The 27,409-nt window shown below is 41.5% G+C and overlaps 2 protein-coding genes across 3 annotated transcripts; both read right to left on the bottom strand.

Annotated features, from left to right (window-relative positions):
• Window positions 1–56: 56 nt before the first annotated feature.
• On the bottom strand, window positions 57–16,848 carry LOC100559445 (retinol dehydrogenase 16). Of its 2 annotated transcripts, none has more exons than XM_062970878.1 (5): window positions 16,773–16,848; window positions 11,751–12,078; window positions 9,128–9,386; window positions 4,508–4,665; window positions 57–501 (listed from the first exon to the last, which is right to left on the bottom strand). In XM_062970878.1, the coding sequence occupies exons 2-5, from the start codon at window positions 12,061–12,063 to the stop codon at window positions 284–286; spliced, it is 948 nt and encodes a 315-aa protein (XP_062826948.1). In that variant the 5' UTR covers window positions 12,064–12,078; window positions 16,773–16,848; the 3' UTR covers window positions 57–283. The 2 variants fall into 2 exon arrangements, with proteins under 2 accessions (XP_062826948.1, XP_062826949.1); XM_062970879.1 differs by having other exon boundaries at window positions 11,751–12,711; window positions 16,773–16,834.
• A 3,036-nt stretch (window positions 16,849–19,884) lies between these two features.
• Window positions 19,885–24,685, bottom strand: LOC100559642 (retinol dehydrogenase 7). The gene is made up of 4 exons (XM_003217020.4): window positions 24,007–24,685; window positions 22,721–22,979; window positions 21,170–21,327; window positions 19,885–20,805 (listed from the first exon to the last, which is right to left on the bottom strand). Exons 1-4 carry the CDS (start codon window positions 24,317–24,319, stop codon window positions 20,552–20,554), a joined length of 984 nt encoding a protein of 327 aa, XP_003217068.2. The 5' UTR covers window positions 24,320–24,685; the 3' UTR covers window positions 19,885–20,551.
• Window positions 24,686–27,409: the final 2,724 nt, after the last annotated feature.

Below are 27,409 nucleotides of genomic sequence, written 5' to 3'. Positions count from 1 at the left end.
TATCTAGAGGAATTGTGGATTTGGAAAAAGATAGAATTACAACCTGGAGACATATGAAGTGGATAGGATAAAGTTTATTTTGGGATGTGTGACATACACATTTCAACTCCTTTTCAAGACTTCTGAATCTCAGTGTTATGCAAATAAGGATCTGATACTACTAAACAGCTTCACCCTTGTGCTTGTCCAGCAGTTTTTAAAAAAGTAATTAGAAAACTTTGTAGCACCCAACATTTTTCACATTTTGTATGCCTTGGCTCTTGTAAATGTTGTGTGCCAAAGATCAGTAAAGGGCTTTGTCTGGTTTGGGGCTGCCATAAGTTACAATATAATCCACAAGTGAAGTTGGCAAATAGGAAAGAGGAATGAAAACCAATTTGGCATCCCAACCAACAGCATAGCGGCTACGAGGATAGCAGGAGGTCAGTGCATGCTCCATACAGTCTACGACAAGAGAGAGGTTTTTCTTCTCCCATTTGGCCCCAAAAAATGTCTTGGAAACTGCAAGTGGGAAAAAGGAATCATTGGTTAGTCACATTTCCCTGTAAATCTTTATGATTTCTGTAATACAACAGAAGCTTTTGTAACAGGGTTTCCTTTTACAGTAAAGTCTCACTTATCCAAGACTTGCTTATCCAAGTTTCTGGATTATCCAAGCCATTTTTGTAGTCAATGTTTTCAATATATCGTGATATTTTGGTGCTAAATTCGTAAATACAGTAATTACAACATAACATTACTGCCTATTGAACTGCTTTTTCTGCCAAATTGTTGTAAAACATGATGTTTTGGTGCTTAATTTGTAAAATCATAACCTAATTTGATGTTTAATAGGCTTTTCCTTAATCCCTCCTTATTATCCAAGGTATTTGCTCTCCAAGCTTCTGCCAGCCCATTTAGCTTGGATAAGTGAGAATCTACTGTACTTTGTTCTCAGGGTGTTACTGATAGATTTCTGAACTATATGAATGTCTTGTCTGAATAAGACCGCTGACACTTTTTGAATTTAAAAGGCTGATGAGGAGGAACATGAAGTTGCTTCTGAAAATGGCAGGCTTGTTGACTCTCAACATCACTAAGCTTTGTATTTCCCCACCCCATAGCAATGTCTACTCCCTGAAGAAGATGAATTCACAACACATGGAATGTGAAACATGACACTAGACTGGTCTTTTTTGGTGACAAGTTGGATTTCTTCTAATATTCCAAAATTGGGGAGGAAGCCTCTTTGATTTAGTTATGGTAAGAGTTTTATTACCTCAAGCAAGGAAATGCAGTCCCCCTTGCTAACTCAATACAGTGCATTGATAGTCCTGTTTTGTATATTACCTTCTACACCAGTGGTTCTCAACCTGTGGGTCCCCAGGTGTTTTGGCCTACAACTTCCAGAAATCCAAGCCAAAAAAAGGTTCTCTCAGGCAAGAGGAAACCAGGCCTTGAAGCCACAGGGACATTAAATGCTAATCAAGGTGATTAATTAGAGTTCTTTCTCCCACCCTGGACCTTTTACAGATATAAAAACCCCACTCACCTTACAATCTCTGAAGGCCCCAAAGGTGAGCCCAGCGTGGGCACCGGGAGGCCCAGCGCTCCGGTGAGTGCTGTGCCACCCGGTGAGTGCTGTGCCGCCCAGTGCTCGCCGGAGCGCCGGGCGGAAGGGGAAGGCCTTGCCAGGAAGGCGTTCACCACTTTATGGAGCAGAGAAACGGCGCTTCTCTGCTCCCCAAACTGCCAAACGCCTTCCTGGAGAGGCCTTCCTGACAAGGCCTTCCTGGTGAGGCCTCGCCAGGAAGACCTCACCAGGAAGGCCTTGCCAGCTCACCAGGAAGGCGTTCGGCAGCTTCTGTGCTCTGCAAAGCCCCGAATGCCTTCCTGGTGAGAAGGGCCCCACTTCTCTGCTCCCCAAAGCGGCGACCTCGGCTCCTTCCTTGCGGAGGGAGGCGCGGCGGCGGATGCAGGCCGCAGGAGACAGGAGTTGCCTCAATGGCGCCCCCAACAAGATGGCGCCACAGGCAATTGCCTAGTTGGTCTGGCGGTTGAACCGCCTCTGTCTACACCTTAGCTTTATCCCACTGACTGCCCTTACACATGCATCATTACTTTTGTGGGAAATCTACATAGACATTGAAAGTATCTGCCAACATCTTTCAAAACATTTTGGAAAGATTTTTAAAGTCTGTTTTTATGTGTGTGGCGCTGCATTGGGAGTCTGATGAACTGAGGGACAATAAACAAATATTTCATTCAATACAGCCTGATCTGTTCACACAAATATGTTTAGGAATCTCTGGATTATTATCAGAACACATTTTATTTACTGCACCGGGACTGTTCCAAGGAATAAAGGTTTTATTGGGATCCCAGACAGTCTTGAAAAAGAACTACAATTTCTTCAAATGACGAAGAATGTGAAGTAGAAAATGCACTCCGGGCACTTGGAAAACGTCAGTTTTAAGGGACCTACATCATCCACTGGCTGCCAGGAACTAAAAAGACTGATAACTATACTCTGGATAGCCCATTAGCCTGGTGGCTTTCTATTTCTATATAACTGCTTTAAAAATACAGTTGTTGCTGTTGTTGTCTTTACACTAAAATGTAAGTTTTATAACAGTAGAAGACAGGCAGAAATTGATCGATTTCCCTAGCTTCCTCCCCATTCTTGCTAAACTTCTGCAAATGCTGAACTCGTGTTTATGATTAACTTCTCTTTACCTTGACACTTTGTCACTTAGGTCCACCTTTCTATCACTGCCTAGAAAGGCACCTACGATTGGGTGAATATTGGAGAACTCAAAAGAAACAGTGATTGACGAGGCATTAGATTTAACTCAACTTAATTCACTTTATATATAAGTGAAAAATGCCAAGGGAGTCAAATGAACAGATATAGAACTTCAAAGAGAGGAAAAAGTTCAGGTAGATTTGTGGATGACTCTGCTGGCAAAAAGTAAACATGAGACAGAAAAGGTAGAACTACTGAGCACCTTCTTTATTCCCAATTGGCATTGAATAACCTTGCAGCTTCAAAGCCTGGCTGCTAATCAAGCTGGTCAATTGCAACATTCACACTTGCCTCAAACAGACAAAAGAGTTCTTTCTCCCACCCTGGACATTCCACAGATATAGAAACCCCACTTGCTTAGTTTTCAACAGACCTCACAACCTCTGAGGTTGCCTGCCATAAATGTGGGCAAAACGTCAGGGGAGAATGCTTCTGGAACATGGCCATACAGCCCAGGAAACTCACAGTAACCCAGTGATTCTGGCCATGAAAGCTTGGACAACAAAACAGAATTTCCTGTTTTTAATGGGTTGCTCCCAGTAACTCACTACCTGTCACTACAGTGAGGTTGTGTGTTTCTCCCTTTTCCCAAATCATCAACATGAATATTTATTTTGGTGGGGAGGAAGATGATGGTGATCGTGATGGTGATAGAATAACAGGGCCGAGCAAACTCTAAAGAGTTTAATTGATTTATAGTTTCAAAATATGGACACTTTCAAAGCATCACTGACTTCTTTATCAGGCAAACATGTTAAAAACATACAGTAGAAGAAAAATGATGATGTTAGAGCCAGAGGCCTACATTTTGTTTCAAGTGTTATGTTTGTTGGCAGTTAAAAAGAATGAAGGTGAAAAGAGAAAGAGGGTAAAAGGGTGAAAGAGTGGGGTGGGAGAACAGATAGATATAATCACAAGAAATGTAGCCTAAATAGTACTCTAAATTGACCAGATCCCTTCTGACCTTAGAAGCTAAACTTGGTCAGCTCTGGTTATTAAAGGTCTCAGCTAGTGACTACCAGGTGCTACAACTATATTTCAGAGGAAAGCACTAGCAAAACCAGTACCAAGTGTCCCTTGTCTAAGAAAAACGTATGAAATTCATGGGGCCAGCATAGCTCGACACACACTTGAAGGCATGTACACACATGCGTGGAGGTGTGAGAGAGTGCAAAACTATGGTAAGGTTTGAAAAAATGGTAGGGGATGAAAGAGAGAGGGATGTGGCCAGGCAGCTTCCTTGGATAATATAGCACAGCTTCTTGAAAGTGACTTGCATTACAAAGGTCAGCAGCACAGAGTAAAATAACATTTTTTCAAGGCAGCTCTCTCGCCCTGAGATTTGTCCCCTTGCCTTGCAGTCCAGAGGAAAAGCGGTAGGCCCTTTAATCTGGGAGTCACTATCGTTTAGCCTGTGTGTGCACAAGGAAGTAGACATGACTTAAGACTGTAGCTTGGCAACTTTTGATTAAAGTCATAGTACAATCTACTTGGAATTGAGCCAGCTCAGAAGGATTCTGTCAAAGGGCACAGCCAGGATGTATTACACAATGGGTAATGTGCAAAACCTTCAAGAATCTAGAATGTACTTGCTTTTTTGTTTTTTAAAAAACTTTCCAGATTAATGATATGTGACGAGATACAGTTTTGCTGATTTCTAGCCCATCCTCACCCAACCTTCAGTACTATACTGTATTCAGCTTCCGGCTGTTTTTCACTCACTGTTTCTCAAGTAGTTCTGTCCATAGACTTCTTTTATCGCAGTAGGCAACTTGCTCCATATAGTGCGGAAGGAACTGTTTGCATCTTCATTTATGTTTGTACTAAAGCCGCTTGGTTCAATGATGCTGACACTGACTCCAAAAGGACGTAAGTCACGCCTAGAAGGAAAATCAGTGTTAAAAATAGCCTTTTCTTGTGGGCTTGGATCTTTAGTGCTCCTACTTGCCATCCTCCTGGTAATAACTGTTCTAAGTCTTCCTGATTAATGAGCCAAAGCAACAGAAAGTAAGAATCATTGTCCAGGTTGTATCTTATCAAGGGGAACAGGTTTTTTTGTATGAGAAAAGCTGCATGAATTCAGAGCACAAAGACGGTGAAGCAGAAGCCAACAACATTTGTGTGAAAATAACACAAATAGAATTAATGTAACATTATTCTGATCTCATTATTCACTAGTACTTTACTTATTGCTAATTGGTAATTATTGTAGATAAATTATTCAAATATAATTTTTGCAATAATTTTAACTGTGTATTAAAATTAAGAACAACCAAAAATCCAAAATATTTGATGTTAATTTTTAGGGCAGCCTCTCTTAGGGCCTGTGAAAATGTTGCCAGTCCTTCATTTTGGAATTATGGCGCACAGTTTAATCATTGGACTATGATTGTGGAGACCAGGATTCGATCCCACACTCAGCCATGAAAACAGGCTTGGGTGAGTGAGTGACACAGTCAGCCACAGAAGAGTCTGTGATAGATTTACCTTCAGTGGAAGACAACTTAAAGGCACACAATAACAACAAAGAGCCTCCCAAAAAGAGACAGTATCCTGTGTTTTAGGATTTCCCAAATTACAATCTGAATTTCTGCACTGTGTAGTTAGAATACAACACCTAGGACTTCATCCCACAGCTTCTAGGCTCCGTTTCCATGCAATTTGGAAACGGAGTCCCATGAGAGTCTCATGGAGGCTATCACATGATGTAAGGGTACTTCTGGTGGGTCCATTGTCACAATGCATGGAAATTGAACCTTGAAGCTATCTTCAGGAGTTGGGTGATACTTGACCCCAAATGGCAGAAAGTGGGGAAAGGCTGGGGAAATACACGCATGAATGCAGTAAGGAGGTAAGATGGCTGACCATCCCAGAAAACAGGGAAAGACAGGAAAAGAAGGGAGGATACGGGGTAAGGTGGTTCCCTCTACTTTCCCATTGCTCATGCAATGAGAACCCTAATCTGGCTCAGAAATGATACTAATTATTATTATTATCATATTGTATGACACAGCAAACAAGATAGATATGCTGGATTTCGTATCACAAAATCACAAGTCGAACACTTCCCAAGTGTCTCGGACTGTGTGATGTATTTTCTGATGATGCATGCAGGTCCCAGTAAGGTGGCCTTTTGCAGTTGGCAGATCGTAATTTTGTCAATGTCTATTGTTTCAAAATGCCGGCTGAGATCTTTTGGCATGGCAGCCAGTGTGCCGATCACCACCGGGACCACTTGCACTGGTTTCTGCCAGAGTCTTTGAAGTTCAATCTTGAGGTCCTGATAGCGGCTGAGTTTTTCCTGTTGTTTTTCGTCAATGCGACTGTCACCTGGGATGGCGACATCAATTATTATTATTATTTTAAAATTAGTCTTTATTAGTTATTTTATATCAATAATAGAAATAAAATTGATAAGAGAAGAAAGAAAAGAAAAACAAAAAAAGAAAAAATGGATAAAATAGATAAAGGGAGAAATAATAAAATACAATCTATATCTATATCTATATCTATATATATATAATAAAAGTGAAATCGGAGTATGTATCAGCGTTTTGATTGGCCTGGCGGAATATGTGCTCGCGTTTTGATTGGCCTCGCAGAATATGGATCAGCTTTCTAATTGGCCAGCCGGAATATGGGCCAGCTCTGATTGGCTGCCACTTTCACAGGCCACTGGGATCGCTGAGGGAAAAACTACTACCAACTGGCTTCGTTCGGCCTACTTCTCTCCTCAGAACGATGCTAGCTCTGGGAGAGTTAACAGCCTCGGCCTACACTTTGGTAGCCTCAGCTTACACTTTGGTAATCCAAAACACCACTGCCACCACCAGAAAGGCCGGACCTGGACCAAACCTGACACACATCACCCCATGAACCCACTGACAACGGATGGCCCCCTTTGGCCCCTCTGCTGACATGTTTAAGGCCTTCCATGCTGGCCCCTCGCTGCTAGGCCGAAAAGGAAGACGCCATCTTGCCTCAGCTTTCAACTTCTTTGTAAGGCCCTACTTGCCTCAAAAGACAGCAGAGAACATTGTTATTATCTTTTTAACGATATGCTTATGAACACTTCTAGCCCCCAAAGCCCCAATCCAAGCCTCCTTTGATCATTTTGCTAACACGTTTCAGGCCTTGCAGCCTGGCTCCATTGTGCTAGGCTGCAAAAGAGGCAGCCATCTTCCCTGTTCCACATGGTTCCAAACAGAGCAGCTTTTGCCTGTGTCTTTTGGATACAGCACTCTCCTTCAACAAGGTAAGGTGGCAGTACGTAAATACTATTCACAGCAGACTAAAGAGAAAATAATGACTATCTTTTTATTCTTTCCTTTTAAGGATCGTTTACTCCCCCCCCCCCCCCCCCAGTTTTTACTGAGGCAAAAAACTACCACAGAGCAGGCTTTGGCCTACTCACTCTAACAGGCCTGACACATACAGTCCCCATGGCCTACTATACATCCGGGCCCTGTTTGGAGTGGGATGGACCATGGATGATGGACTTGCATATGGGAGTTGTAGTTCACCTGCCCCACTGAACCCTGCTATTATGTTTTATTTATATGGTGGATGTTAGCACGTGGCTTAATGACCTTGCAAGCCACTTTGGGTCCATTGCAGAAAGGCGGGTGAGAAATATCAGAATTAAATAAATAAATAAATAAATAAATGTCTCAATGGTATGTATGGTTGGAATGACCTTCTGTCGGGAGGGCTTGAATGGTCTCTTCCTTTGTGGCAGAAGGGGCTGGACTGGATGACCTTCAAAGACCCCTTTCAAATCTAGGACTCTATCTATCTCCCAATCGTATGTATGACTGGATGGCCATCTGTCAGGAGGGCTTGGATGGTGTCTTCCTTTACAGCAGAAGGGGCTGGACTGGATGACCTTCAGAGACCTCTTTCAAATCTAGGACTCTCTCTATCTCCCAATCATATTTATGACTAGATGGCCATCTGTCGGGAAGGCTTGGATGGTGTCTTCCTCCATGGCAGAAAGGGGTTCGACTAGATGGCCTTTGGGACCTTTAAACCAGGCATGGGCCAACTTGGGCAGGTGTTTTGGACTCCAACTCCCACAATTCCAGAGAGCCTACCCCATGATGCGCTTTATGTCCTGGTGCCGTTTGCAGGATGATGGACCATGGGTGATGGGATATGTAGTACTTTCAATCGCTACGATTCCCACAGACCACTGTGATGCCCACCAGTGACGGAACTGGACCAAATTTGGCACACAGATGGGACATGCAGTACCTTCACTCGCTTCTTGAGACCACAGCAACTGCTACATATGACAGAACTGAACCAAATCTGGTATATATATCCCAAATGACACACTTTATATGTTGCAGCAGTTTGGGGGAGGATGGACCAAGGACGATGGGATTTGCAGTACCTTCATCCAATTCACCTCCCACAGGCCACTGTGATTCCCATGAATGATGAAACTGTACCATACTTGACACACAGGTGCAATGTGGCCCCCTTTACGCCCTGGTCCAGTTTGGCGCAGGGTGGGCCATGGATGATGGGATTTGCAGTACCCTCACCCAATTCACCTCCCATGGACCACTGTGATACCCATGAAAGATGAAACAGTACCATACTTGACACACAGGTGCAATGTGACACAATTTATGTCCTGGTGTGGTTTGCAGGAGAATGCACCAAGGATGATGGGATTTCCAGTACCTTCATCCAATTCACCTCCCACAGACCACTGTGATGCCCATGAATGATGAAACTGTACCAAACTTGACACACAAGTGCAATGTGGCCAGCTTTAAGTCCTCCTGCCGTTTGAGGAAACAACTGACCAGGGAAGATGGGATTTACAGTACCTTCACTCACTTCCTCAGACCACTGCAACCCACACCAATGACTGATCAAGATCAAACTTGACACATTGCGTCCCCATGACCTACTTTACATCCTGGCGCTATTTGGAGGGGGATGGACCATGGACTTACATATGGGAGTTGTAGTTCACCCATACCAATTGAAGACAACTGACACTGGATCGAGACTAAACTTGGAACAAAGGCAAACAATTCCATTCTCAAATAACCCAGGCACCGCCGGGCCCCCAAGCTAGTAAAGTATAAAAAAGAAAGTATGAAAAAAGAAACTAAAAATAAAAACAAATTATATATCGCTAATTTGTGGAAGTGGTACTAATTAAAAGGGTCAGGATAGTCAGTGCTTGCTTTAGGAAATGGTGAGAAGGCATATTTAAATGTTCTTTTAAAGATGCTCAATAGGCAAGTGTTGCCAGACCCATCTGCCTTTCCCCTTAGTAGCACTGGAAGCTGAATGTAGAAGGAATCCAGGAGGAGGATTTACCTGAGACTGTCAGAGAATGCTTCCAAGCCAAATTTTGAAGGACTGTATCCTCCTCCACAATAAGAAAATCTTCCAGCAATGCTGCTTACATTGACCACCCTTCCTTGGGCCTTCCTTACTAGAGGCAGCAGGTGCAATGTTACGTCAATTGGTCCAAGAAGGTTGACCTCCAACACCTTTGCGAAGTCAGCCTTGGTCAGCCATTCATTGGGTCCTATTGGGTACAAGAGTCCTGCATTGTTCACCAAGCCCCAGAGCCCTGTGGAGAAAGACCCATTTTCTGTCTTTAATGAAATATGTGTTGATGTTTCTCAAATCACAGTATTTTGAAATGGTCTCCAATACCGTAACTGAATACATTGACATTTGTCCCCAAGGTATTTGTTACACCACTGTCAGACCACACCCCAGCAAAACTTAGGTTAGCAGTTGCTTTTCCTCTGAGCAAGATTGCTGTCAAGTTGACCTGCCCTTAAGGATTTAGGCAATTTGTTGGATTATTCAGTGGTCTGGAGAATTTCCTGGTTGACTTGACTGGCTTTCTTGTTGAAACTTGGGTCTTACTATGAAAAAGTTTGAAGAAAATGGCTGTTGAGCTAACCAGTCCCAAACATCCTATCTAGCAACATAAAGCCCAATTCCCGAGTTTACTGCAAAGCTGAAAAGGAATGAGGAGGAGGATAACTAAAACACAATCGGTTTAAGTGCAACTATAAACATATAACGGTGCTCCTTCAGTCATGCTGGCCATGTGACCTTGGAGGTGTCTACGGACAACGCCGGCTCTTCGGCTTAGAAATGGAGATGAGCACCAACCCCCAGAGTCAGACATGACTGGACTTAAAGTCAGGGGAAAACCTTTTACTGAGAATCATTTATCATTTATCATGACTGGACTTAATGTCAGGGGAAACCTTTACCTTTTACCTATAAACATATACAAATGAAGCACATTTTGGAAATATTTTGGAGTGGTGAAGCTTGTAAAACATATTTACGTTTCTGCCATCATCATCCTTTCCTCAGATAGCCACTTAATAGTGCTTTACTGTGTGGTGAGTAGAAAGAGCAGCCAAAAGAACAGCCATTGATTTCTCCAAGACTTTTTGGAAAGGTCCTTTTCTGCCACACACAAATGTGAATTGCTTCTGCTAGGAGTTTCCAGGGGAGACGAATCACCTTTGAAAAAAGTTTGAATCAGGTGTAGGGAAAGTGTGATTTACAGGTTGTATGAGTCCTCATCCTCTGGTCTCCAGACCAAGGTTTGCCCTGGACCTAGGCAGAGATCCTTTGTCTGGGTGAGGGTTAATAAACTGGCACATAATGCTGGATGAAATCTGGAACACTTACTCTTTTGAAACACTCCCAAGCTCCCCTGTTGGTGCAACTCCTGGTCACACTAGCTGAAGTTTTATGAGAGTGGTATCCCCCCCCCCCAGCTCCAAATAAATTTCCAAGCTCTCTGCTTAAATATAATTATTAGTTACAATAGCTACACAGATGTTCTATAGTCAGACAGAGTCCTCTTCTAAAAAACAGAAGTGGGAGAGAAACTATTTCCATTGTTGCATTAAGTGAGCTAGTGGTGTCCTTTTATAAACAGCAATTGTGTAAAATGCAGAAAAACACTACAATTTGCCTAAATCCCACTCTGGATAGATGTCTACTTTTGGAGCCACTACAGCACCATTGGGTGTCTAAAAAATTCTGTACTAAACTTACTGGTAGTGTTATTGCTGCTGCGATTGACACTGCTACCAATACTCAGCCATTTCTCTTCATTTTCCCAACTGCCTTTGAATAAATTGTAGACACATGACTTTTTCTATCAATATGTTTTTTATTTTCAGTTTACATGTTTGTAAAAACAGAGAATCGATATACATGTATACATGCATGAACTAGTACAATACTTCCTAACATTGATATAATACAGTAGAGTCTCACTTATCCAACGTTCTGGATTATCCAACTCATTTTTGTAGTCAATGTTTTCAATATTTTGGTGCTAAATTCGTAAACACAGTAATTACTACATAGCATTAATGTGTAATGAACTACCTTTTCTGTCAAATTTATTGTATAACATGATGTTTTGGTGCATAATTTGTAAAATCATAACCTATTTTGATGTTTAATAGGCTTTTTCTTAATCTCTCCTTATTATACAACATATTCACTTATCTAACATTCTGCTGGCCTGTTTATGTTGGATAAGTGAGACTCTACTGTATTTATATTTTGTTATACTCTCCCCGCCTCCCACTCCGCTCAATTTAGTGACTTCCCATCCCTTGGGTTGGAGACATTCATATATAATTCTGTTTTTCCTTCCTATTACATAGTTTCTGGCCAGATTTGTATTATTTAAAAATTTCCTACACCGATTCTAACAGGTTAAATTATGAATCCCTCTAAAAAAATTTCCTTGCTTCTTTTTTTAACTAAGTTTAGACACACAAAAAAGGTAGGGCAACTAGATCCTTTGTATTCCATAGTCAGCCAAAACTGAGAGAAAAGGAGGAGACACCTAAGCAACAAAGACCCCAGGTTGACTCTTGCGTGTGGAAAAATATTTTGTATTCCTATTTTACATAAGCTTATAATGGAAAAATCGCTGTACCTTTTTTGCCAGTGCATCCTTTCACCCACTCGGTTGCTGCTACTATACTTTCTGTGCTGGTGACATCCAAAATGGTGGTTTTTAGCCGTTCCGATGTGGCACGCTCTAGCAGCTCTGCTCCTTTCTGGGTAAAGCAGGCTGCCAACACTCGCATGCCCCGGGCATCCAGCTGCCTGGCAAGCTGGTTTCCAAAGCCAGAGTCACAGCCAGTGATGAAGACATATTTCTCTGTTAGTTTCTCCACAGTCTGTCTTTCTCGGTACCATCGGCGGAGGAAGTAAAACCCCACAAGGGCAGCCAGGTAGAGCCACATAGCCAAAACCTTCAACTAACAGCAAAAAGAACATTTGCTTGATCAGATTTCTCAATCTTTTCTTTTTTATTCTGTAACTGACTCCTAAGGGCCTTTATAGGACACCAGAGCAGATTGAGAAACTGTGGTGCGATTCTAACAGTAAAGTTATCAAGCTCTGGATGCTGTGATCTGAGCATTTTCCACAATTTCAGAACAAAGCCACATCAGTCACCATATCCAATGCATTCCTAAACTGCTGCGTATCTTCATATTTTCTCCATAGGAGAAAGGCAAGGTTCCCTGAGGAGGGGAAGAATTGTTGGATATAAATGACTAATCGAGGTGTCTTAGAGACTAATACTTCAATTATATTAAGTTGACTAGTTGCTTTGAGTCCCATTTGGGAGAAAAAATGTATATAAATCAAACCAATCAATCAGTTAATAATATGTAGGCAAACAGAGTACAGCTTAGAGCAGGACATTCCAATTATTGATCCTGCACTGTGCTGCTATATCATGATTTTGGATTGTCTCTCACTGTTATTTTGAAAATCTTGCAACCCTAGTTACTTGGAAATGATTTTTCTCTTTCTTGGATGGCTGAAGTTCATAAAGGTTTTCTGTTCCAAGTCCTTAAGTATCTTTGCAAACAGCATATTGTTTTCTGTAAATAGAAAGATCTGTTTATTGATTAGTCCACTGACCATATCAATAATAGACAAAAACAACAAAAACACAGACATATAAACATGAACCACTATGCTAAAACTCCTTGAGTAAATAGTATGTTTGATAGGTACTGTTCTATTATCCGGGCGAAGGCCACATGGGGGCACTAGAGAGTAGGCTTGTGCATGGATTTGTTTTGGCCATTTTCCTTTGGCTTCTTTGGCTTATTTAGATGTCCATAACGGCAAAGGCTCCACTGACATGTTTTTTTTGACAGAGTTGGACCACGTGGTTGCCAGTCACAGCTAACTTCTGCTCTATTTGGGATCATGAGGCGCGTGGAGAGGCTGCCATGTGCTTGCATGGGGTTTCCCTGTGAGCCCTGCCTGTTGGACCAATCAGAGTAGAAGAAACAGAAAGAGTAGAAGTGCCCATTGTTAGCCCCAGCTTCTGCCAACCCAGCAGTTTGAAAACATGCAAATGTGAGTAGATCAATAGGTAACTCTCTGGCGGGAAGGTAACGGCGCTCCATGCATTCATGCTAGCCACATAACTTTGGAGGTGTCTATGGACAACGCCGGCTCTTCGGCTTAGAAATGGAGATGAGCACCAACCCTCAGAGTTATGCAAACTGTCTATTCAATGGGGCGAGCGCCTCCATTGCTCAGTTGCATCCTGGTTCTAGAGATAGGTGCTTCAGTCCAATTGCCTTGCCTTCTTGCTCTCAGCATTGAATCCTTTTTATTTTTTATTTTCTGGATTCTTTATTTAGTGGGACTGGGAGTTTGAAAGTGTGGGTGGGCAGCATTTGTGGGTGTGCTTTTCTTTTAGGGTGGCTCTGAGCTTTGAGTCATCCTTTAGCCTCAACTAAAGCCTTTAGCTTCTTCTCTTATCTCTCCTTCTTTCTCTCTTTCATCAAAGTAGTACTTTTACTTATAGCAAAGCTTCGTTCTCAGAAAAACTACCTACCCACCTAAACTTACCACCAATACCTAATAATTTTTGGATCATACTAGAGTGTTTTTTTAAAATATGGGAACATGCTGCTTGCTTGCCTGTGGATGGTGGGCTGCTGGCCTCTTCCAATATGTTGTGAGAACAAGAAATGCAAATGGCAAAAGATTTAGAAAAAGTTGCTATTGTTGTTTTTTTGTTAGTAAAGAAAGTGTAATCGTGGGCTGTGTGATGTGGAAGTGCATCTTTGACATTTGGCAGGAAGGAATGGTGCCCTGCTGCTGCTCCTGGAGAAGTTACAGAGCGGGATCAGCTGGGCTACCTTTTGGGGATTTTTAAAGGAGATTTTATTTCGAGAAAGAAAAGAAATTCCTAAAAATCAGGGGATGACACCTACCTGTTTTCAGGAGGCGTGTGAAAACAGAACACCCCCCCCCCCCCCCCCCCCCAGAATCTGGATAGCAGAAATGGCTTGAGGTTAAGCTGAAATTAGAGAAGGATAGTCCATTTTACGGAGGGAAGGGGGGGGGGTTGAAGGAGGAAAACAATTTCCCGCATTTTCAATGGTTATTCTTCCTCCTTTATAAACGAGGGTTGTTTCCATGACGGTGACCTGGGGGGGGGGGGGGGAATAACTGGAAAACAGGGGGAAATGGATTTCCTTCTTCAATCCACCTTCCACCCCCATAAAATGGACTAGCCTTCTCCCTCAAGTGCCCCCTAACAACAACAACAACAACAACAACAACTACTACTACTACTACTACTTTATTTTTGTATCCTGCTCCCATCTCCCCGAGGGGACTTGGGGCTGCTCACATGGGGACCAAACCCAACAAAATACAACAAAATACAAACAATATAAAATGCATTCTGATCATAACAAATTAATATATCAGCAACTATAAAACACCACATCACAAGATAAAACCATAGTCAATGATTAAGGGCGACATGATTGGCACTTCTTACTTCAGTCTTTAGGGAGACGAATAAGGTTATAGCTGTGCAGTATATAAGGAATACTATTAGCATGGGCCAGTGATAAAGTACAGAAAGCTAGGATAGATAAAGGTGGGAACTCAATGAACCCTTGTGGCCTCTACCAGGATAATGGAACTATACTGTTTGATAAAATGGGATTAAATTACAAGATAAAAGCAGGGGGAGTAGTGTGACAAGCAGGGCTGGCCGGAGATAATTTTAAATATTAAGCGGGGGTGGGGAAAAGCACCCACCCCGCCGGCACTGCGGGAGGCTTGGCCATGTCCCACGGGAGGCACATAGCCATGCCTCCTGCGGTGCCGGCGGGCCCCGCCTCCCGCGCCCTGGCCCCACCTCCCGCACTGCTCGCTCTGACCCCGCCTCTCACGCAGCATGGGAGGCGGGGTCAGGGCGAGTAGCGTGGGAGGTGGGGCCAGGGTTGCCCGCCTGGCCTTTTCCAACGCCCGCCTGGCCTTTTCCAGCTGGCCAGACTGCAGCGGAGGTCCCTCCAGGCCACGATCGCGGCCTGGAGGGACCTCCGCTGCAGTCTGGCCAGCTGGAAAAGGCCAGATGGGCGAGGATGAGTAGCGTAGGACTTGGTCCCGCCTCCCGCGCTACTCGCCCTGACCCCACGTCCCACGCTGCGTGAGAGGCGGGGCCAGGGCACGCTGGTGCGCCCTGGCCTGGCTGGCCTTGCCTGGCCGGCTGCCGGCCGGGCAAGGCCAGCCAGGCCACAAGGCCAGCTAGGCCAGGGTGCAATGGGCGGGAAGCGGGGCACCGCCCTGACGGTGCCCCGCCTCCTGCCCAGTGCGCCCTGGCCTGGCTGGCCTTGCCCAGCCGGCAGCGGCCATGTGGAGCTCGCTCGTCACCGAACAGGCCTTCCTGTTCGCCGGCAAGCGAGCCCATGGTCCCCGACGGGGCGGGGGAAGCCTGACGGCGCCCCCTGGGGACCTGCGCCCAAGGCGGCCGCCTCACGTGGCCTCCGTGGTGGGCCAGCCCTGGTGACAAGTGTAAAGGTTCAGTCAGAGAATTTAGATAAATTCATCAATTTATGTAATATTAGCAGTAAATCCGAATATTTGTCACACTGTTTTTTTTTTTTAAAAAAGCATTCCTTAGTCAGAACTAAGTACTATATTGCAGTTTTCACACTATTTCAAAGTCAGGGAAATCTAAAATCAGAATGTTATTATCATTGGTTGTGACTTGTACATTATGACACTTTGTTCATTATAAGAAATTGATAGGTTATTTGTGAGTGCAGGGCGACAGATACCCCTAACTCAAAGAACACACATCAGACATAACTGGGGTAACAAAGGCCACAACTTGGTTTTTATTGGTTACAGCTGAAGTAGTGTTGGCTGTCAAACATGGGTTCTGGATCACGGCATCAACCAGTCTATCTGCTAAGCCAATGATACTGAGAGGGTGAGACAAACACCCACTGAACCAACTGCCTCACCCTCACCAGGTTAGTGGGTACAACAATAGGGGCTCTGCATAGGCACCCATCCAACACTGCTCCAGGTGCCCGGTGCAGCCCCTCCTGCCCCTTGATAGTGGAAGCAGATCTAGGTCCCATGCAGGCTGCCCCCAAGTAGCAATGAATAAACTAAATACAGAATCGAAATCCAAAAACCAAAAACAACAACAACAACAAAACGAGAGGAAATTGCTCAAAAGTAACAGAGCTGGAGCAGCAACCAGGCTGGAATAAAAACCTGGCTGGCTGACCAGAGGGAAAAGGTCTTCCCTCAGATCCACCTCTTCCAGCCAGTCAGACCAGGCTGGGTGCACAAAGTGTGGAGCACCCTGGGAAGGAAGGTGGCATGTGGAGGGAAATGCTTGCTGTGCAAGAACCTGAACCAGCAAGTCGGGCAGAGGATGTAGTAAAGAACTTAAATCAAATGTCTCATTCATTCTTCTCAGAGGGAGCAAGAGTGAACATCTAAAAGGTTTCCCATTAAACCAGTTTTAAAAATAATCCTAACCAATAGACATAATTGTATTGATATATTCCAAGGCTAAGCAGCTTGGAGAGTAGAAAATATCCTTTTATATATTCAGTTTAAAGGATTAAAGAAAACTCTGCAGCCACGTTAATTACTTTCTTACCTTTCCTTCAGTTATTTAAAATTCCAACAGCTGAGCTGATGCGGCTTCAGTTTCAAAAGACGTTGATGAACTTTGGACGCTCTGGTCACAATTAGGAGAAGGTGCTTTTTCATTGGCTTGTTGGCATGGAGGGAGTTCACTTTTGTTATCTGCCAGTACCTTCGAGATCTTGCAACTAGGGGACAGATTTAGTTAGGAGAAGAAGGGGCACGTTCACTTGGGAAAAAGGAAGGTAGATGAAGGGATGGGATTCTCTCAAGCCCATCTAATCTAACAGTTTCTGTGAATGCTTACTCTTCACTGGGGCATTTCTAGTAAGGATTACATATGAAGTTAGAGGTCCCAATGACACCAGCCTTGGCCATAGGGATGAGGGAGAGGGCCTTCTTGGTGGTGGCCCCCCGACTTTGGAACACCCTCCCCAGAGAGATCAGGCAAGCCCCCACACTGTCCTCCTTTCATAGGAACTGAAAACCTGGTGGTTTCAGTAGGTTTTTGAGAATGATTAGTCCCTAGGCCCTTCCCTTAGTTGTCAGCTAGGACCCTACTCTGCACTTTATCCACTTCCCTGGCCTTATGTTACACTGCACACTAGTCCTTACCTAGCCCTTATAGTTGGCCATGTACATTCTGAAATTCTGGCCATTGGTATTTTGAACCTGTAAATTGAAACTGGATTTTAAATCTTCATGGTAGTTTAGTAGGATTGTATGTTTTGTTTTATGATGTTTAATTTTGTTGCATGGTGTTCTTTTGGTGATTGAATGTTTTGCTTTATGTTGAAAACCGCCCTGAGTTCTCTTGGGGAGAAAGGGCAGTGTAAATAAAGTTTTATTATTATTTATTACTACCCTCAGCCACAAAAAAACAAAGTTTCTGGAGTATAAACAACTACTTTCTAAATAAGTACCACACAATTAAACAGGAAATAACACTTTCAAACCAGGAACAGAACATTTTTTTCAAATTTTGTTACATAATATAAGTCTTGCTGCAATTATCATATGTTGTAATAACCTTCCTATTTCCCTTCCTACATAGTCCTCCAGCTTCCCGAAAAGATAAAGCTCTGGTCTCATTGTGAATTTCACCTGAATGGTATTTTATTTTCCAACATCAAATGTATTTGAGTCTAATATTTCTGTGTGTGCTGCCATCTGCTGCTAGCTATATTTTCTGTCTCAATCATTTCAGCAGGGCTTGTAAACTGACTTGTGAGCTGCACGCTAGCCAGGTTTTCTCATTGGTAGTCCTGACTTTTTTTACCTATCAGTTAATCAAACTCGGAAAACAACTGCTGTAAAAACAGACAGTGTGCAATCTGAAGTTGCACAATCCTTCTTAGCATCTCCTGCTACATGCATGGATCTGGTCTCACCATCCACTCTCCTCAAGGGAAAGTTATAATCCACCCAGTTTTATGATAGAATCTTAGACTTGTTGATAGAATCACAACAAAAGCTATTCCTTTGACTGCCACTAGATTACTCAAACAGAGTGGGAGTCAAGTCACCAAATTCCCTGTGTAGTAAATACTGTACTCTAAAAACAATTGAATTCTTGAAGAGTTTTCTGCTCTGAAGCAAACTAATCAATATTTTTTCCTGAAAATATTCTGGTAGGTCTTCTTCTACTTATTTTATCTCACTTATTCCTCACAGACAACAGGCATGTATGCTTGTTAATATGTTTTTAATCAATTTTATCCCATCTATTTATTTTTAAAGATTCATGATTGGAAAACTTAAAAGAAAAAACAAGATTAAACTATATAACCAAACATAAAAAGGCAATATAATCAACACAGTTATCAAAATTGCCAGTAAACCTATGACAGCCCTACACTATAGAATTAATGCAGTTTGACATCACTTTAACTACCATGGCTTAATACTATGGAACCCTGGGACTTATAGTTTGGTGAGGCACCAACATGCTTTGGCAGAGAAAGCTAAAGATCTTGTTAAAATAGGACCCCAAATTATGAATTATGAAATGTGGCTCCATTGAGCTAGACAGTGAGCCCATGTTGCCTTTGTCCTGCCGTAACCCTTGTTGAATTACCCTGGAATATTGCCCAACACACACCAGACTCCAGGAGACAATCCCTTAAATCATAATCCTTTTATAATGAACTGGGAGACACAAAATGGGCTTTCGTCAGAACCCTTGGTTCTTGTTTCACCTGATATGACTTGGGAACGTATCCTTTCCTGTGTCTGAAGCCAAACCCATCCTGCGACACTCATTGAGATAGCCATCACCCTAAAGCTTTTATTGTTTATCTGGACTAACACCATTGTATCCACTGGAGCCATGATATTAAACCCATTATCGATTGCCACACCACATTCCTTTCTGATTGTGCCCCTCTCCAGGGCAGATCAACATACGGACATATTTTTCAAATCCAATGACATTTTATTTAAAGTTCCTGCCACAATAAGGACTAACCAGGAATGATGTTGGAAGGAATCCCAGATCAACAGTGAGATGGATCCTAGCCAGAAGTTTTCTGAGCCAATCTGAGGCTAGCGTGGGAATCTTTAGTAGCTCTTAAATGTAATAAATATGCTATGTATTCACAATTGTGGCATGTCAGTTTTTTGGAGTGGTTTGTCTGCTGACATCCTTTCTGGCCATTGAGAATAAATCTCAGTGCTTGATATGCTGGGCTCTGGACCCACAGTTCTTGCGGAAGCTGAAATCACATAAAAAACTGAAATTCTTATGATTCCACAGCATTGAGCCATGCATAGTTAAAGTGGTGTTAAACTACATTAATTCTGCAGTGCAGGTGTAATGTTAAAATCCTGGATAGAAAGGATGCTTCTTTACATTCTTTTCAAACGCAGTAAAAATGGGACCTGAAAGACAATACATGCGTGGAAAAAAGTCTTTTCACATGTGCCTACTAGTGGGCCTTGTACAAGTGGTGGTATTCTCCTGATATTTCATGTTTTTGATACGGAAGGTCTCTGTATAATATACCGGCTTTCTCATCTTTGCCAAACCATCAGAGAAAGGTAGAAGGCAACAGACACAATTTCTATCCATCGGGTAAAGAAATGAACACAAAACTAAGATGCACTGATAATTCCTTGTGGCCTTTTATTCTTTCTTTGTTTGATTGGTTTTTAACATTCCAGATTTAATTCACAAACAAATTAATGTACATTCAGAGAAATTAATGTTGGAAAAAAACACATCTGAAGTGTAGTATATCTTGGAGTCCTCAATTCCAGCTTATTAAAAGAAATAAATATTTTATCATTACAGATTCAGCTAAATAATCCTACTAACTGCAGTTTAAATATTCCTTATCTGGGATTCCAAAATCCAATATTGTCCCCATGGATGGGTGAAATATCTTTGCTTTAGAATGGTTCAGTGTACACAAACTTTGTTTCATGCACCAAAATACTGTGGATAAAATTACCTTCAGGCGATGTATATGAGAAGTATATGAAACAAATGAATTTCATATTCATGATTGGGTCCCACCTCTAGGATATCTCATCATGTACCTATATGCAAATATAGGGTTTCCAAAATTGGAAAAGAATCAAAATCCAAAATTCTTCCAGTCCTAAGTATTTTGAATAAAGGATACCCACAACCATATATCTACATCATGAAAATTTTTATTGCTCAAGAAGTCAATTAAAAGGTTTCAAATCTTTTGGAAAATCTTCAGTTGCTTTATTCTTTAGAACCCATGCTAATTTGGCAGTTTGAGCTAAATGAGCATAACAACTCATTCTTGTACCTATAATTTCCTATGATCTTAATTTTGCGTTAGGCATCTGCCATTCACTGAGAGCTCCAGATGGTCTTGGGAAATGAAGAGTTGTAACATAGTCTCCTAATGAGGCTGGCAAGTATGAAAGTGGGATGAAGATGTATTTGGCATCCCAACCTACAACATAGCGGCTGCGGGGATAGAAGGAGGTCAGCGCGTGCTCCATGGCATCCGTCACTGGATAGAAGTTGCTGTTCTTGGTGCTCCTGTTTTGAGTGAATGACTTGATAACTATATGTAGAAGGAAGGAAAGAAATAGAGAAAGAGAAATCAGTTGTAACTGTGATATCATCTTTGGCAGAAATAAAGCCTTTCTGAAAAGCTGGACATATCATGAAGCTAGTTAGTTCAGGTAGTGGAGTGCTGAGGGTATCAGTTGCTCCTTACTGAAGCCTTTATCTTTTCTGCCCAATTACTAGGCAGAAGAATAGGTTATATCTGTCAGTGCTTTTTTAAGTTGGGCCTATTGAGAAACAGCGGTCCTCCTGGTTTCACCATTCCAGTCTCAGTTATTAGTGCTCTATTTCTCTCCTCGAAGACAAACAAACACAAGTAATCAACCAACCAACAAGCCATAATCAAACAAACAACTTACAGTCTTCTAAGTACTTCTCTCCATAGATTTCTTTGACCTCATCAGGCAATCTGCTCCATAGGATTCTGGAGTGCTCGATTATAGCATTACCGATTTTTGTATTAAAGCCACCTGGCTCAATGATGCTCACTTTGACACCAAATGGACGTAATTCACGCCTAGAATGAAAATGGAACCAATAAGGAATGAATAGTCTCTCCTGAGCTAGATCCCCTGCCCCTAATAAAAGCTAATTTTGAAATACAGTAGAGTCTCACTTATCCAAGCCTCACTTATCCAAGGTTCTGGATTATCTAAGCCATTTTTGTAGTCAATGTTTTCAATATATCATGATATTTTGGTGCTAAATTCCTAAATACAGTAATTACAACATAACATTCCTGCGTATTGAACTATTTTTTCTGTCAAATTTGTTGTATAACATGATGTTTTGGTGCTTAATTTGTAAAATCATAACCTGATTTGATGTTTAATAGGCTTTTCCTTAATCCCTCCTTATTATCCAAGATAATAGCTTATCCAAGCTTCTGCCGGCCCGTATAGCTTGGATAAGTGAGACTCTACTGTAGCATCTTTCTCCCAAGCACTTTTCAATTGAGGGAGCTGAAATGTAGTTTAAATGAGAGAGGACTAAACTGGCTCAACCAAGTCACCCGCTGACTTTAACCCTAACCTTTTCCCACACATGATACCTAATTGGCTCTCTTCTCTGCTGGAGAGCCTTTTATTGGAATATAGTCTGGAATGCAGACACAAAATGTTATGATCTCCTTAGACCAGTGGTTCTTAACCTGTGAGTCCCCAGGTGTTTTGGCCTACAGTCCCAGAGATCCCAGCCATTTACCAGTTGTTAGGATTTCTGGGAGTTGAAGGCCAAAACATCTGGGGACCCACAGGTTGAGAATCACTGCCTTGGACAAAAAGCAGGAAGAAAAAGATTGATATAGGTGTAAGAACGGGCTGAAATAGAAGGCAAATGCAAGGGTGATCTCATCTTATCAGTAGCAGAAACAGAAAGAAGTCAGAGTGGAACTGTTAAAAGTCACCAGAGCAAGAGCAAGGAAGGAACTCCTCATTCTGCCTGGAGATGCCACACATATTGAGCGATGAGATGGATGGTAAAGTACAAGCAGAGGAAATTTCAGAGAGCTCCAAGGCTTTGAACCTGTGAGAGATAATTTTGCTCCTTTAGCAAAATCGAAAATGATCACTTCATTTACTAGAAAAATGCACATTTTAGAGTAAAATTGTTCCCCATGAAAGTTACAGAAAGTTATTTTGATTTTTCTTTAGAAATTTTTTTGGGAGGCAATGGGGCTTTGGGTGGTATGTGCTACATAATTCCCATTCTGGAATTGTTCTCAGATTCTAGACCGGCTTTGTACCAAAGGTGATCTAAAGATATAATGACTGTTTTTAAAGAAATTGAAAGATTATAAAAAATGATGTAATTATTAGTCTTCCTGAGCAAAAATAATCTTGCTGACTCTCACATATTCTGTTACCCCCTTATCCTCAGCTCCATGTATTGAAATGAATTGTGTAATTTACCTGAGACTATCAGAGAATGCCTCCAAGGCAAATTTTGAAGGACTGTAGCCTCCTCCAGAATAAGCAAACCTTCCAGCAATGCTGGTCACATTGACTACCCTTCCTTGGGACTTCCTCACTAAAGGCAGCATGTGCAGAGTCACGTTGATTGATCCAAGAAGGTTGACCTCCAGCACCTTCATAAAGTCAGCCTTGGTCAGCCACTCATTGGGGGCCATTGGACTCGCAATTCCTGCATTGTTCACCAAGCCCCAGAGCCCTGCAGAGAAAAACACGGGACATGTTTAAGTATACCTCCTCAGGCATCTCTGTTATGGCTCCCCATAGAGAAGGAGGCTGGTACCTGTAACCTTATATTGTTTATAAAGTTAACACTTACTGGATGCTTAAAAGTCTTTTTTTTTCACCTAAAACGTCCAGTGAATTGCAGTTTGCAGACACTTTAAAGGCATTCTATAGAAGATACATAGAAGAACTATGCATTGATAACAGATAACTTGAGTCCCCACATTCATGGGGGTTAGTTGCCCAGGATACTTGTCAAAGTAGGAAAACCACGAACATTGTAAGCCACCACTCCCGCCAAATATGAATGCTACAGACTCATTTCCTGCAGAGATCATGTCCTGCAGAAATCATGTCCAACAGCACATACATCTATTTGAACTAAAACAAATTGTCTGGACTGCCTGAAAACTCTCTCTGAGAGATTTTAAAAGTCTGGGCGGTGGTTAGCATTTTCATTTGATCTCTGAAACATTTAAAATTTTAAGATTTAAAACTACAAAAGATTTTGCAATAGTGGAGTATTGTCTATTTCTTCATTTAGGATTAATGGAGCAAAAAGAAATAATAATTTCAATATCCACTGCTCCGATTTCAGCAAAACTCCCATTTTTGCTTTAAGAAAAAGCCTTTCCCAAATGTTTTGGTTTCCAAATCCTCCATCTCCTGTCAGCAGTGGGATTGTGGGATATGTAAGCATCTAGAAAGTGACAAGTTTAGACGACATCGAAAAGAGCACTTTGGAATCAGCCAGCAACAACATATGGCACATATTGGCAATGGTGTCACCCAAAGTGTTACATTACATGTCATTGTATTTGTCAAATAGTTTCAAACATTACTGTTGAGATCATGGCAGTTAACATGTTGAAACTTTACCCACCCCACATCATTGTAAACAGATTAGCCTCACAAGATCATCACCGGTTCTCAAAACATTGTGAGCCATTTTCACTGAGCTGCCAATATCTGGAATGTAGAAAACTGTTTTTGTACTATACCTTTACCCTCTACTTGTTCTTTCACCCACTCAGTTGCTGCTTCCACACTTTCTGTCTTGGTGACATCCAAAATGATGGTTTTTAGCCGTTCTGAGGAGATCCTGTCTAGTTCTTCTGCCCCTTTCTGGGTGAGACAAGCTGCCAATACTCGCATGCCCTTGGCATCCAGCTGCCTGGCAAGCTGGTTCCCAAAGCCAGAGTCACAGCCAGTGACAAAGACATATTTCTCTGTCAGTTTCTCCACAGTCTGTCTCTCCCGGTACCATCGACGGAGGAAGAAGAGCCCCAAGAGGGCAGCCAGGTAGAACCACATGTCTATAACCTTCAACGAACAAAATATATTCGCTGAGAGTCAGAGTTGCATTATTTTGTATCCATCGAGTTTCAAAAAAATATAATATGAGGCTGAGAAAATGCTTGCTGCTCTTGTGAACAGATTTTGTTTCTCCCGGTTATTGCTTCACTAGATCTACCAGGAAGAATAGAATTGCTAAAGGCTATATTGGTTACAGAAAACAAACAGGGCCAGGCCTGTCGCGAGGGGGGGGGTGTTTAGGGGTTCACCCCCCCCCCCCCCCGAAAATTTTCAGGTAAAAAAAAAAAACTTGGTTTACTCATGAATTTTAACTGGTTAACCAAATCCACATGCTAAGTCTATGAGACACAAAACATTAAGAGTCCCTCCAGGCACTATCTCAAGCAGATATTGATAGGTCTGTAGCCGGGGTAGGGGGTGCTAGGGGTTCAACCCCCTCCCCCCCGAAATTTTCAAAACCCCTCCTGAATTTTTTTTCTGGCTACGGCCCTGAACAGGGCAAACCACAGCTGACCACTCCTGCTATAAATGATTTCTATTTTAAGTAATATTTTTATTCAGAAGTAAATAAAACAAAAACAATATGAAGAAAGATGTTCTTAATAAAACCTAAAACCCTGATGACTTACAAAACTCAATGTAAGACAAATACATTAACCTAACACATAGTAAGCACATAACTACAACTTTTCTTTGAATCTCGCCTTCCTTGTCTGTTGACTTTTACCCCTTAATATCCCACTCTCTTTAGATAATACTGTATAAACAGTTCATTAATTTCTTCTTGATCAGTGTAGTCAGTTTGTCCATCTCAGCTAAATTGTAGATCTTTGCTAGCCATTCTTCTTCCATTGAAATAAATGGTTCCTTCAATCTCTGCACACAGATGGTTCCCTCTGTATTGTAGTAATCTTCCATGTTTTCTTTTTAGTCCCATGGGGACTCAAGATGGCTAACAATCCCACACTTTGCTCATAGTTTTAAAAATGAAATACATTTAAAAAAAAGAAATTAAATAATACATTGAGGATAAAGGTAAAAAACAAATTAAAATATAATACACTGAAACCAGCTTGAAATGGATCAGTTTTTCACATGTCTGTTTTCCATTTCATATTTTAATAACAATGTATACATTTTTGCAATCAAATGGTCATTTGCTGAGTACAATACATTTCCAATTTCTGGTTTAACTGTTACAAATCGAAATATTTTTTTCCACCTTAAACCATTCATAGATTATTCTATGACAAAGCCATTATATTGGGAAACCTGCCATCATTAACTCCTCTCTTGTTTTCCACCTGTATTGGGAATTAAGTAATACTAACAAGTCTTTGCAACTCCTTACAAATAAAGTACATTGAACACCACAGTGACATGTTTGAATAAAATCTGTTCTTATATTTGTTCCACACTCACAATCATGATCTCCTTGTGAAGTGATTGTTAAAAGTTGAATCTACTTCCATTTTGTTATACCAAAGAAAGGCACATATCCCAAATTTCAAACCACCACCTTCTAACTACAGTAATCTTTTGTTTCTCAATGTTAAGCAATTCTTCAAACAACAAGCATAGTAATAGATTTTTTTAAACCAGGGAGATCCTTTAAATGATTTTTGAACTAATCTAGATAACATGCTTTGTGAACCCAAAGACACTTTTGCAAATTATAAGATACAATACTATGTAAAAGTGGTCACAGCATAATGAAACAATGCTTCTCCACGGTGCCATTCATCTGGGAAAGTATCTGCCTTCTCTTTCCAAAAATGAACGCAAGGATTAATAATGTGAGGAACAATTTCCACATTTAACATGAATCTTATTTATTGACATGTGCTTTCAACATGGCCTGGATAGATGATGATGATGATAATAATAATAATAATAATAATAATAATAATAATAATAATAATAATAATAATAAAAAATAGGCCACCCTGCTGGGATCTACACGCATCATCCGAAAATACATCACACAGTCCTAGACACTTGGGAAGTGTTCAACTTGTGATTTTGTGAAACGAAATCCAGCATATCTATCTTGTTTGCTGTGTCATAATAAAATAATAATAATAATAATAATAATAATAATAATAATAATAATACTTTATTTATACCCCACTATCATCTCCCATGGGGACTCGGGGCAGCTTACATGGGGCAAAGGCCCAAACAACATAACTGAACAAAATAAACAACAACATAAACATAATTCACAGTATTAGAAGATAAAAACAGTAATACAGTAGAGTCTCACTTATCCAACATAAACGGGCCGGCAGAATGTTGGATAAGCGAATATGTTGGATAATAAGGAGGGATTAAGGAAAAGCCTATTAAACATCAAATTAGGTTATGATTTTACAAATTAAGCACCAAAACATCATGTTATACAACAAATTTGACAGAAAAAGTAGTTCAATATGCAGTAATGCTATGTAGTAATTACTGTATTTACGAATTTAGCACCAAAATATCACAATGTATTGGAAACATTGACTACAGAAATGCGTTGGATAATCCAGAACGTTGGATAAGCGAGTGTTGGATAAGTGAGACTCTACTGCACAATGTAAAATGAGAATATTATAACAGTTAATAATATCAGTCAACCACCAGGCACAGTTCTATGGTCTACAAAAGGGGAGAAATTGAAGCAGCTATGCAAGAATAAAATAATGAATTAAAGTGCATAGAAGATAAGGACCTAATAAAATACAGGATAGAATTGTAATACCATCTGGGGCTGATTATCTAATGACTGGGCACCGCAATTGAAGGGAGATGTTTACAAGCTGGAAAGCGTCCAGAGGAGAGCGACTAAAATGATCAAGGGTCTGGAGAACAAACCCTATGAGGAGCTGCTTAAAGAGCTGGGTATGTTTAGCCTGCAGAAGAGAAGGCTGAGGGGAGACATGATGAGGGCCATGTATCAAGATGTGAGGGGAAGTCATAGGGAGGAGGGAGCAAGCTTGTTTTCTGCTGCCCTGCAGACTAGGATGCGGAACAATGGCTTCAAACTACAGGAACGGAGATTTCACCTGAACATCAGGAAGAACTTCCTCACGGTGAGGGCTG

Source organism: Anolis carolinensis, chromosome 2 (assembly GCF_035594765.1).
Source record: "Anolis carolinensis isolate JA03-04 chromosome 2, rAnoCar3.1.pri, whole genome shotgun sequence".
Classification (NCBI taxonomy): domain Eukaryota; kingdom Metazoa; phylum Chordata; class Lepidosauria; order Squamata; family Dactyloidae; genus Anolis; species Anolis carolinensis.
The sequence above is the reverse complement of the archived record's forward strand: the minus strand, read 5'-3'. Positions and strand labels throughout refer to the sequence as shown.